The 13,783-nt window shown below is 33.4% G+C and overlaps 1 protein-coding gene across 1 annotated transcript in view; it reads left to right on the forward strand.

The window, feature by feature from the left end:
• Positions 1 to 13,783, forward strand: part of LOC100180297 (fibronectin-like) — a gene marked incomplete at its 5' end in the record, with an annotated part of 34,834 nt that overhangs the window by 14,849 nt on the left and 6,202 nt on the right. Inside the window, 20 exon segments of the mRNA XM_002120240.4 lie at positions 155 to 318; positions 830 to 1,008; positions 1,405 to 1,594; positions 2,195 to 2,386; positions 2,903 to 3,015; positions 3,647 to 3,787; positions 4,307 to 4,409; positions 5,086 to 5,268; positions 5,792 to 5,976; positions 6,764 to 6,890; positions 7,733 to 7,851; positions 8,700 to 8,838; positions 9,468 to 9,581; positions 10,004 to 10,181; positions 10,729 to 10,901; positions 11,288 to 11,373; positions 11,704 to 11,712; positions 11,714 to 11,859; positions 12,349 to 12,563; positions 13,319 to 13,465. Coding sequence (XP_002120276.4) covers positions 155 to 318; positions 830 to 1,008; positions 1,405 to 1,594; positions 2,195 to 2,386; positions 2,903 to 3,015; positions 3,647 to 3,787; positions 4,307 to 4,409; positions 5,086 to 5,268; positions 5,792 to 5,976; positions 6,764 to 6,890; positions 7,733 to 7,851; positions 8,700 to 8,838; positions 9,468 to 9,581; positions 10,004 to 10,181; positions 10,729 to 10,901; positions 11,288 to 11,373; positions 11,704 to 11,712; positions 11,714 to 11,859; positions 12,349 to 12,563; positions 13,319 to 13,465 — 2,903 coding nt within the window.

Below are 13,783 nucleotides of genomic sequence, written 5' to 3' on the forward strand. Positions count from 1 at the left end.
AAAAAAAGTCACCTATAAAGTAACATACTTGGTAACTCATAAGCTGGCATGAGGTGTATGAAACAGAACACCCGTGTTATAACGACTGTCGTTTTCCGGCCACGCGAGGATAAAGTAAGTTACATTTACTAAACATATTCTTTCACTTGAACAGTGTCGTTCTGAAAGATGAAAATGGATCCACCGTTGTATCCGGCAATCTCCGTAATTCATTCGCGATTTTCCGAGATTTGACCCCCAGAAGCGTATACCATCTGTTTGTATATGCTGTAAGAAGAGACCTTCAAAGTGTGCCAGCAAATGCTTCAGTTTTTACAGGTCGGTCTAAGTTTTTCGACTGTCTGCCCTCTAACACATGTTTTCTCTTCACATTACCAACATTTTAGACTGTTTTGTTAAATTTTTTGTATGCAAATTTACATAGTATATGATAGTTAAAAAAATGAATAACGTAGATTTTCAGGGTTTACACCTTTATCACAAAATATCCAAATATCTTGATCATGTTTAAACAATTAACATTGGTCTACGGAAGTCGTGAGGATATGGTTTTATATCTCTTTAAATGTTCTTTGTTTACTACCAAAGGGACGAGGAAATAGAATGAAGAGGTGTCCCATCTGCCCCACCCTACTATACCTGGTAGAAGAAATCACAGAATTAATATTAAACATTTTTTTATAAGAGAACCCTGAGGATACGGTTTTATAATTCTATGAATGTTCTTTGTTTACTACCAAATGGGACAAAAAAATAGAAGGAAAAGGTGTCTCATCTTCCCCCCCTACTATAACTGGTAGCAGAAATCACAGAATTTAATATTGTTTAGGTCAAAATCACCCAGAGCGTGTTTACATTACAAACATCGACGATACTTCGTTTGACGTGGCTTGGGTTCCAGAAAGGCCAACCAATCCTTTATTATCTGGATATGAAGTTTCTGTGAAAAAACAAGATTCCAGCTCACCAGCTAAATCCAACTTTTTCCCATCTAATATCAACCAAGCGGTAAATATGTTTGAAAAGTAGTTTAAACGCTTGCGTAGTTTTTTGTTTCTTTTTAAAGTTGTTGTTTTTAAAAATATTAAAAAAAATAAAGTTTAGTTTTTGTTTCTTTTTAAAGTTTTTGTTTCTTTTTTTCTTAAAACAACTAAATTATAGTTTTTGTTCCTTTTTAAAGAAGTTTTAGCATTTTTTTCAAAGTGACTTTTTTAAGTTCAAACTTATTATTTATAGAAATATAAAAATCCCTCCAAAAAATATTCACCCACAAAGTAACATACTTGGTAACCCCTAAGCTGGCACGAGGTGTATGAAACAGAACACCCGTGTTTAACGACTTTCGTTTTTTAACCATGCAAGGTTAAAGTAAGTTACATTCATTCATTTTTATCAATTCTAAAGGTCATACAAGACTTGGAGCCAGGCACAATATACGAAGTCTTTGTTAAGTCAGTTATAAACCAAGTAGACACCGATGTAATAAACAAACAAGTTTCCACATTATTACCTGCACCTCGTAATCTGAGATTCGAAGATGTGACCGATAATTCGTTCTATGTAACATGGGACCATCCAAGTTTGCATATACGAGGTTAGGAACATTTTACTAACTTTATGTTACATTAGCATAGTGGTTAGCACGCGTGATTCTAACCTGTAGGTAATGAGTTCAAGGCTCTTCACTGCTATCTTTGTATGCGTATGTGTCCTTGAGCACAGAGAACACCTGTGTTTTAAAAACTGCCATTTTCCGACCACGCAAAGATAAGTTTATGTCATGTATAAAACCACATTATTATTAAGTTAACATGTTTGTCCAGCGCCGTAGCACAATTGGTTAGCACGCCTGCTTCTAATCCAGAGGTAATGGATTCAAGGCTCGACGCTGCTATCATTGTGGGTGTATGTGTTTTTGGGCAGGACACTTAGCGACAATTGCTCCAACGCAGCGGTCACTAATGGATTGTCTAAATTATCAGCTTTACATTAAAAAAATCTCCCAAAAATAACTACCCATAAAGTAACATACTTGGTAACTCGTAAGCTTGCTTAAGGTGTATAAAACAGAACACCTGTGTTTCACAACTGTCATTTCCCTGCCACGCGGGGATAAAAGTAAGTTACATTCATAGTTTTCCTACCAGGCAAAAATAATTATTTTTCCCTAAATTTATTTTCCCTTTTCTTTCAGATTATGTTGTTGAGTATCAACCAATTGACTCACCAGACAAGCTAAGGTTACAGGTTAACAACAACAACAGAATACAACTCCAAAACCTTCAACCTGATTCGGAATATTTGATATCTGTATATTCTCTTTATAATTATCGTCGCAGTTCGCCAGTAGTTGGAAGACAATCTACATCATCATTTTCTGACTTGGGTAATATAGTAGGGTAGGGGTAAGATGGGACATAATAGGGTGGGGGAATACGGGACACCTTTAGCACATAATATCCAAATATCCGGATGGTGTTTTAAACAATTAACAACGGTCTTTAGGAGTCGTGAGGATAAGGTTTCATATTTTTTAAATGTTCTCTGTTTACTATCAAATGGGTGGAGAAAATAAAATGAAAGTGTTGCTCATTTTCTATACCCGCTATATATTTTTAATAAATAAGTTGTCCCCAATCTATACATACACTTTAAAGATATTAACATATGCACCATTGTGCCAAAACTGTGGCAATGAATTCAATGGGGTGCTACATGCTACACATTTCAGAAATTTTCCAATATTTTAATGACTAAAAAAAATTAAAAAGTATCAAAAGGAAGTACAAAAATAAAATAAAATTATCAACAAAGGTTATTTCCCACAAAATAACATGCATGGTAACTCGTAAGCTTGCACGAGGTGTATGACAGTTTAACAGCTGGATATTTTTTAATGCAGTTTCCCCAGCAAATCTGCGTGTGGACAATGTAGATACAGATATTATGCGCGTTAATTGGGAGCCAAGTGAACATTTTACTTACACTGTTGTTGTCACCAACCCATACGGCCAGGTGCGTATGAATGAAAAAAATATTATTTTTTTTTTGTAATAATGTCGGCTTCTTGTATCTATTTGTATATTATTTTAAATTTGTTCTAACATAAAAAAAAAATAAAAAAAAATTGTATAAAAGAATGAGTTAAGGGATAAAAATTAAGAATGTCAGCTTGTTATATCTATTTATATTTTTTTTAATTGTTCTAACATTGTTTAAAAAAAAATTTAAAAAAACGATTTAAAAGAAATAAAAAAATTCTTTTTTTTTGTGAAAAAGTGTCAGTTTTCTATATCTATAAATTTGTTTAAAAATTATTTTAACATTGAATAAAAAAAATGAGTTAAAAAAATTAAAATCAAGCCATTAAATTAATACTCGGAAGTTAAAATAAAGATTTTCAAAGTATATTTTATTCCATTATTATTATAATAATAATAACTTTATTTGTCTCATCGATTACGGAAGGGAATAATTAGAAATATTTTAAACGAAAAGACAGGATATAGCGACAAAACAACAATTGTTAAAACACGCCTACAGATAAAAACATATTTACATTTAATTGGAAGAAAAAAAATGCAGAGACTACACTGTACAGACACATGTATTTGTAAACTATGTATTTGTATGTGTTATTTACTAGGTTGTATCTCGACAAACATTCAACTCTTCGCGGAACTTCGTCGATATAGATGATTTAGAGCCTGGTATCTTGTACAAGGTTCAATTACGAATTTTAACTCCAACGAATCGACTTGCTGGAACTGAGCAAGTGTTTCAACAGGTAGGGTTAATATAAAGAATAAAAAAATAAATATTAATACTAAATTGATGCTGCCATGATATAAATGGTTTTGTTTTCAAGTTCCTGAATTATATTTTTATTCTGGTGGCCTCACAGATGCTTCTTTTACAAAAGAAAAACAGCAGGCTAATGATTTTCTGCGGCGATATTAAAAAAATTAAGGTTTAAGGATTTGTACATCAATTATAAATTCGACTTTAATTTTTCTCTAGCTTTATTACCGTGTTGTTTTTAATAGGCAATTTTATAATTGTTAAATATCATTATTTTTAACGTTATTATTTTTACACGCAACATATAGTAGGCTGTGGAAAGACGAGACACCGTTAGCACATAATATCCAAATATCCTGATCATGTTTTACACAATTAACAACGGTCTATGAAAACACGGTCCTTATTCTTAGAATGTTCTTTGTTTATTACCAAATCGGGAGAAAAAATAGAAAGAAAAGATGTCCCGTCTTCCCCCCACCCTACTATACATTTTGTGTTTCAGACTAAACCGGAAGCTCCAAGAAATGTTGGCTTAGTTAGTTCCAATCCTCGAAGGATTGTAATGAATTGGAGACCAAACAGATTTCGTAATCCGGAAATATCTGGTAAAAACATTAGCAGCAACATAAATTTTTCTTTAAAATGTTTAATGTGATATATTTATCTGGAAAATATCGGGTAAAAAATTAAAACATAAATTTTTTCTCTTTAAAACATAAGCTGTAACATAAATTTTTCTCTTTAAAGCATAAGCTGTAACATAATTTTTTCTCTTTAAAACATAAGCTGTAACATAAATTTTTCTCTTTAAAACATAAGCTGTAACATAAATTTTTTCTCTTTAAAACATAAGCTGTAACATAATTTTTTCTCTTTAAAACATAAGCTGTAACATAAATTTGTCTAAACTTTTTTACACCTCTCCCCCCGATGCATCACTGCTTGGATTACCAAAATGCACACATGACATTAGGGACACTTGTATTCATTCAACTTTGTGCTATGTCTGACTACAGTTAATATTAGTATATTATAATTACTTTATTTGTCTCTGCGTTTACAGTAGCAAAGATTTAGAAATATTTTAATCGAAAAGACAGGATATAGCGACAAAACAACAGTTGTTAAAACACGCTTACAGTTAAAAACATATTTACATTTAATTTGAAGAAAATAAGCGTAGTCGCTACACCTAGCAGACAAACTAGCCATTTATGTTTAATTCTTATCAAGTTAAACTTCTAATAGAGACATTAATATTTCTTTGTTCAAATTTTTCAGGTTACAAACTAACTTACGAAACCGATGATGAAGAAATTCCGCATGAAGTTGAATTAGGTCCGCGCCAGCATTCATACACCATAAACGATCTAAACCCATCAACTGTGTATCGCATTACTTTGCAATCCATTGTAAATGACACCTTAAGTGAACCAATCACTACAACAGTGTTAACACAGCCAGGTAATTGCATTTACGATTCATTTTACATTTGTAAATAAGTCTAGATATAAAACTTTGGGTGAGACACTTAAGGGCAATTGCTCCAACCCAGTGGTCACTAATTGGTTGTCTAAATTATCAGCCGTACATAAAAAATCCCTCCCCCCAAAAAAAATAATCACCTACAAGGTAACATACATGGTAACTCGTAAGCTGGCACAGGGTGTATGAAACAGAACACCCGTGTTATAACGACATTCGTTTTCCAGCCACACGAGGTTAAAGTAAGTTACATTCATTCATTCAAAATACTATTAAACGTTTTACTTTTCTTTTAAATTTTTAAATGTAAATCTGGAAATAAAATACTATTAAATGTGTTTCCTTTCTTTTAAATTAATAAGTAAGTCTAAACGTAAACTGCAAGCGTTTTTTTAACAACTGTTGTTTTGTCGCTATATCCTGTCTTTTCTTTTAAAGTAGTTCTAAATCTTTGCTACCATAATCGAAGAGACAAATAAAGTTATTATTATTATTTTTGTAGAAGAAGCAACAGACAGAATGTTAACAACAACAACAACACCAAACACAAACGAAGCTTTACAAGGAGGCATCCGAACTCGTAAACTGAACGATGGGAATTATAGCATTGGCTGGAGATCTGTTTCTGGTCCTGTTGAATATTACCGCGTTATATATGTTCGGAGATCAGGTTCAAATGCTACCCAGGTAAGTAAATAAACCAACAGAATATATGAAATTTGTTTCGTCTCTTCGGTGACAATACGAAGAACAAGAGAATTTATAAAAGCGAAAAGACGGGTAGTAACGGTAAAACAACAGTTGTTAAAACACGCTTATTGTTAAAAAAAGAAAGAAATATTGTTTAGGATAAAATGCAGGACCGTTACACCCTACAGACAAAACAGATATATTTTTACATGGTTTTGGATAGTTTTAAACTTTATGTGATTGTTTTTAACCTGCCTGATAAAGAAATTTTATCTTGTCTGATATAGTTTTTAATCTGATAAGAAAATGTTTTTTTTAATATACAGTAAAGAGGGGAAGTTGGGACACCTTTAGCACATAATATCTAAAAATCAGAATCGTTTAAACAATTCAAAACAGTCTATGGAAGTTTTGAGGGTATCAGTTTATAATTCTTTTTCTTTGTTAACTACCAAACATAACAAATTTTCTTTGTTTACTACCAAATGGGAAGAGAAAGTATAATGAAAAGGTATCCCATCTTCCCCCACCCTACTGTATTATTTACATTGAATTCTAAGTTCTTAACTTTATGTGATTGTTTAACCGTCTGATAGAGTGAAAATAGTCTGAAAGTCTAAAAATTTTTTTTATACAAATATTTTTGTCGTTTTCGTTGTAAGTGGTAAATAAACTAAATAAATTTTTTTTATATATTTTTGTTATTGTTTCAGTTAATTAAACTCATATTTAAATATAAATAGTTTTAATCTTAAAAACTTTTCTGTTGTTTCTTGTTGTTTAGTTATCTGTCCCAGCGCATGTGAATGAAATTCAGTTAAATAAACTGATACCTGGCCAGGAATATGATATTTCTATTATTGCTGTATATCCAAACCAGGAAGTTAACATTGGCAACATTGCTGTTACAAGTAAGTTGTCAGTATTTTAACATTTGTGTTGTTTTCTAATTTTTTATTAATAATAATAATAATAATATTTTATTGTATTTGTTTTTTTTGGTGGGTGAAGTCTTTGCCAAGGACCTGGAATTTAGCCCAGATTTGACCCATTACCCCAACACTCAGTGATTTAGGCCTGATTTGGCCAATTACTCCAACACCCAGGGATTTGGGGTAGATTTGGCCCATTGCCCCAATACCCCGGGATTTAGGCCAGATTTTGCTCATTACCCCAACACCCGGGGGTTTAGGCCAGATTTGACCCATTACCCCAACACCCAGGGATTTAGGCCATATTTGGCCCATTACCCCAACACCCAGAGATTTAGGCCGGATTTAGCCCATTACCCCAACACCCAGGGATTTAGGCAAGATTTGGCCCATTACCCCAACACCCAGAGATTTAGGCCAGATTTAGCCCATTACCCCAACACCCAGTGATTTAAGCCAGATTTGGCCCATTACCCCCCCAACACCCAGAGATTTAGGCCAGATTAGCCACATTACCCCAACACCCAGAGATTTAGGCCATTTTTGGCCCATTACCCCAACACCCAGAAAAAAAGGCCAAATTTAAGCCATTTCCCCAAACACCCAGCTGATTTAGGCGGAGGGACCGCATCGCAGTCAGACACATATTTTTTTGCCATTTTTATCCTCGTGTGCGTACGAGTTACCACACTTTTCAACTTTATGTACTATTTTTGCTTTAATACGGCTTAGAATTTGGACAACCCATTCGAGACCGCTGGGTTGGAGCAAACCCCTAGTATAGTACATTGTATATATTTTAAAACATTATTTTTTATCAGCATCAGGTAGTGACAATGTTGCCCCTGATTCAAGTCGAACTGCATTAATTGAATGGGACCAACAGCCGTTAACATTTTCTTCTTATCGAATAACTGCAACACCAGTTAGAGGTGGTCAGGTAAGGAAATAAATTAATGAATGAATGTTACTTACTTTGTCCTCGAATGGCTGGAAAACGACAGTCGTTAAAGGGTCTAAACACACCCCACGTCACTTTTATTTTTTATGGTAAATTCATAAAGCGACCGTTTTATTGATTCCAAAAATACTTTGCTTATCAAAATTGGTCCAGTATAGGCGGAGATATTTGTCCTCAAACAGTGATCTCTAGCGCTATCTTTTTTTTACTACGAGCTCCGTGATTGTGACGTAGAAACGTACTAGTCACGTGACTGATTCATTCGTAAAAGCGAAACCTGCGTTTTTTTTGTGCTTTTTTGCGTTTTTTTTGTTCTCTCGTTTTTCGTTAAAAACACTGCCTCTCGCCTTTCTGAATGAGAGCGGCCACGCTTCAACAATTTTGTTACGTGTTTGTCACGTGGGTAGTACACTTCTCAATTTTTTTCGCCACGCAACTTTCAAATCAGTTTTTTGAATTTCACGGTGTTTGAGCTGGAATATCTTTGGTTATACAGAACCGATTAAAACAAGTAAGGTGTCGTTGGAATTAGAAAAACACACTCTATCGATTAAAGCGAAGTACATTTGGGGTGTGTTTAGGCCCTTTAAGCACTGGTGGTCACTAATGGGTTATCCAAATTATCAACCACACATAAAATAATTACCCCAATAATACTCATCCACAAAGTAACATACATGGTAACTCCAAAACTGGCACGAGGTGTATGAAACAGAACACCTGTGTTTAACAAGTGTTGTTTTCCGGCCACGCGTGGATAAAGTAAGTTACATTCATTTATTCATTCATTCACCGCACTAGAGTAAAACAATGCATTTATTCTTTAGACCCATACATGGAATATAAGGTCAAGTGAAACAAGTGCTCACTTATCAGATCTAGAACCTGGTACTTTGTATCATATTGTGGTTGAAGGGTATTTGGACGGACAGTACGTTACTGTGGCTGATATTGAGAAAACAACAGGTGAAATTTTATTAAGGATTATTTTTTTTCATTAATGTTTTTACTTAGTTTGGCTGTATTTAAACATAACTGCAATAGTAAACAAGAAATTATAAATAAAAAATACAAGAAAAATTCAGGTAAGCTTTTGTTAATTTTCGTTATGTCAACATTTTTACGGTGTTGGTACAAAAACCTTGCAGTAACATAAATTACTTCTTTGTAGGAACCACTTCCCCCCAAAAGAGACGTGTTTTACTGTGTGTTTATTATCTGCTTTGCATATTTTTTTAAATATTGTAGTCTGAATTATTAATATACAAAAATTGTTTCGCCAGAAAAGCGGTGTAAGAATTATATTACACCTGACAGTAACAGTTTATATAAGCAAGATTTATTTTTAATTTTGCTAATAAACATTATCACTAATTACAATTGGCGCCAGTGGTCACTAATGGGTCGTCCAAATTACCATCCACCATAAAAAAAGAAAAAATCCCTCTAAAAAATAATCACCCACAAAGTAACCTACATGGTAACTCAAAAGCTGGCACGAGGTGTATGAAACAGAAAACTCATATTTAACGACTGTCGTTTTTCGGCCATGCAAGGATAAAGTAAGTTACATTAATTCATTCATTTATTATTAGATATCGATTCTCCCTCAAATCTTGAAGTTACAAAAATAAATACCAATCTCATTGGAATAGAATGGTCACCTCCTAATTCACAGATAAGTGGATACAGTCTTACTTACCAGCTAGGTAAGCTGCATTTCATTATTAAAGTAAAATTTATATTATATTAAAATAATTTATTACATTAAAAGTGCTACATACCAGCGCTGTGGCTAAGTGGTTAGCGAGCCTGCCTCTAACTCAGAGGTAATGGGTTGAAGGCTCGCTGCTGCCATTGTGGGCGTATGTGTCCTTGGGCAGAACACTTAACGGCAATTGCTCCAACCCAGTAGTCACTACTAAGTTGTCCAAATTATCAGCTACACATAGAAAAAATTTAAAAATGTACCCTAAAAAATAATCACCAACAAAGTAACATACATGGTAACTCGTAAACTGACACGAGGTGTATAAAACAGAACACCAGTATTTTACGACTGTCATTTCCCAGCTCACAAAGATAAAGCAAGTTACATCACATTCATTTCTAAAATTTTATAATTTGTTAGATGGCAGAGGAACAGAAACAGCCTACATACCTCCGCCACGTGTAAGTGAAGTTCGAAAAACCCTTCGAAGGCTACAACCTGGCCAACGATACGTGATTCGATTATATGCCCATCTAAACGACATGGAAAGTTTGCCTGCACAAGTTTGGGCAGAGACTTCAGTTCCCTCTCCACAGAGGTAATAATATTAATAATAATTTTATTTGTCTCTTCGATTACGGTAGCAAAGATTTAGAATTGTTTCAAACGAAAAGACCTTTAACCCAATAGTAATGGGTTTAAGGCTTTTCGCTGCTAAAAATTGACGCAATGTGTCTCCTTGGTTAAGCCCCTAAATGGTCATTGCTCCAACCCAGTGGTCATCAATGTGTTATCCATATAAATGGTCATATAGAAAAAAAAAGATACGCGTTTATTTATAAGCGATACATTCAGTCTAGAGCACAGTTCGTAAGCGCGCCTGCCTCTGACCTAGAGGTAATGGGTTCAAGGCTCTTTGTTGCTACCAGTGTTGCTCCAACTCAGTGGTCACTTATGGGTTGTCCGAATTATCAGCCAATCTTTAAAAAAAATAAATAATTTGAGGTAACTCGTAAGCTAGCATGAGGTGTATGAAACAGAACACTCGTGTTTAATGACTATCGATTTCCAGCCACGCGAAGATAAAGTAAGTTACATTAATTTGTTCATGCCTCAAAGCTTTACTAAATTCATTCCAAATGCAGATTCCGAATAACTCAAGCAACTCCTAATTTGATTTCAATATCTTGGATCAAACCAAGCCATCTAATAACACATTACACGTTGCGTGTCATCGGTCCAGATGGTTTTGACGTGATTCACAACTTAAGATTAGACGATGATGTTAATAGTTACACTATACGGGACCTACAGCCAGGTAACTGACCAGCGCCGTGGCGTAGTGGTAAGCGCACCAGCCTGTAACCCAGAGGTAATGAGTTCAAGGCTCTTCGCTGCTACCATTGTGGGCGTATGTGTCCTTGGGCAAGACACTTAACGGCAAGTGGTCACTAATGGGTTGTACAAATTATCAGCCATACATAAAAAAAATCCCCCCAAAAATTCCCCCACAAAGTAACATACATGGTAACTCGTAAGCTGACCTTAGGTGTTAAACCCGTGTTATAACGACTGTCGTTTTCCGGCAAAAAAGATGTTAAAACACTTTAAACAAAAAACAATTATGATATTTTTAACCCACAAAATCGTTAAGACACTTTTTAACCTGCTAGGAAAAATTAATTATTTTGTTTTAATTTTAAGGGACAAGATATCACATTAATTTGGCTGCTTGGATTGGTCCTTTGTCTTCTCAGCCAGAATATAAATCCAAGATAACTCCTGAAACTGTAAGTTAAGTTTGTGTACTTAGTAATAGGCCTATAATGTTTTACTTGCACGGCACTATGGCAAAGTGGTTAGCGCGCCTACCTCTAACCCAGAGGTAATGGGTTCAAGGCTCAACGCCGATATCATTGTGTGTGTATGTGTTTTTGGGTAAGACACTTAACGACAATTGGTCTAATAATTAATGACCTACAAAGTAACATACTTGGTAACTCTTAAGCTAGCACAAGGTGTATGAACACCCGTGTTATAATACTGTCGTTTTCCGGCCATGCGAGGATAAAGTAAGTTACATTCATTCATTTATTCATTACACCATTGTTGCTTCCAAGGTTCCTGATGGTAAAAACCAAGGGTGAGTTAACTGACCAGGGGTTCCTACTTCAATGGAAAAGTAAATCGAGATCAGTTGATGGATTTAAAATCGTGGTCGAACCCCAAGACGGAAGTGCAGGGTTTGAAACAACTGTTGACAGATTTACCAAGAGGTATTCACTAAAACATAGTCTTTGATCTAACATGGTGGTTTTCCAACCTAGTGGTCATTAATGGGTTGTCGAAATTATCAGCCATACATAAAAAAATGAACAAATTAACAAAAAAATGACTTATAAAGTAACATACATGGTAACTCGTAAGCTGGCATAACGTGTATGATACAGAACACCCGTGTTATAACGACTGTCATTTTCTGGCCACAGGAAAATAAAGCAAATTAAATGCATTCATTCATTCATTCATCCAATGCCTAAGCTGTTAATTTTCACTAAACAAATTCAATTAAACATTTTTATAAAAAAACAAACTTGAAAACCAACATATTCTTCAATGCCTAAATTTCTACTGAACAAATTCAATTCAATATGTTTAGAAAATATTTTTTTTACAAATTCAGTTATATAATTTTTTTTAGGTATGAATACTAAAGATTCACAAATTTATTTAAGTTGAAAAAAATCACAAATTTTTTTTTTTAGTTATGAACTTGAAAATCTTTTGAGCAATGTCGCATATATAGTCAAAGTGTATCCCGTGAGTGGACACATCATAGGTGAACCTTCCGTAGTTCATATTCCTGCCTCTACCACCTCGAATGTGGTGTTAAACCATCTACAATGGAGATTACAAGTTACCTCGCTCGGAACAGATTCCATCGCAATTTCATGGAATAATCCATGGCATGATGTTGTTGGTGAGGAAAAATTGAACATTTTTTTTACATGTAATGTAATATTAATAACTTTTTTGTGTCTTCGATTACGGTAGCGAAGATTTAGAAATATTTTAAAGGGAAAAACAGGATAATATAAATTGTAACTGTTATTTATTTTCGAAATATCTAAAAAGTTATTTATTTAAGTGTAATATGCTGCTGTATGTTTTCTGAAATTTTTACATTGAAACAAGCAAAAGGTATTTGTTTACAGAATATCTAAAAAGTTTATTTTTTTTACACTTTAAGTTTCACTGAGTATATAAAAATTATTTATTTACACTTTAAGTTTTACAAAATATCTAAAAAAAAATTTTTGCTTACACTTTGATTTTGCAGAATAACCAAAAAGTTGTTTATTTACACTTTAAATTTTAAAAACACTTTAGAAGCTATTTATTTCCACTTTAAGTTTTACAGAGTATCTTAAAAGTTATTTATTTACACTTTAAGTTTTACAAAATATCTAAAAAGAATTTTTGCTTACACTTTGATTTTGCAGAATAACCAAAAAGTTATTTATTTACACTTTAAATTTTATAAAATACTTCGGAAGTTATTTATTTACACTTTAAATTTTACAGAGTATTTTAAAAGTTATTTATTTACACTTTAAGTTTTACAAAATATCTAAAAAAAATTTTTGCTTACACTTTCATTCTGCAGAATATCCAAAAAGTTATTTATTTACACTTTAAATTTTAAAAAATATCCAAAATGTTATTTATTTACAGAATACAGTTTGCAATACAAACAAATAGATGAGAGTGATGAATATTATCGATCAGTCGTTCCTCAACCACAAATAGGTGACAACCATGCTACGATCAGCCATTTGCAACCAGGAGAGTCATACACGATTAAACTGGCAGTAAGAAGAGGTAAATTTTTAAATTTTTTTAAATTTTTTATGATTTAGTTTCCTAATCTTAATAATAATAATATTTTTTTGGCCCTTGGATTACGGTAGCGAAGAATTAGGAAGATTTTAAATGAAAGGACAGGATATAGCGACAAAACAACTGCTGTTAAAACACGCTTACAGTTAAAAACATATTTACATTTAATTGTAAGAAAATAAGCGTGGTCGCTACACCTAGCGTTGAAACAAACTATTTATATTTAAATTATTAAGTTAAACTTCTAGAAACAAAAGTGTGTTTACAGATATATCCATTTTTATTGAATAATACATATTA

The sequence above is a fragment of the Ciona intestinalis genome, unplaced genomic scaffold (assembly GCF_000224145.3).
Source record: "Ciona intestinalis unplaced genomic scaffold, KH HT001070.1, whole genome shotgun sequence".
NCBI classification, from domain to species: Eukaryota; Metazoa; Chordata; class Ascidiacea; order Phlebobranchia; family Cionidae; genus Ciona; species Ciona intestinalis.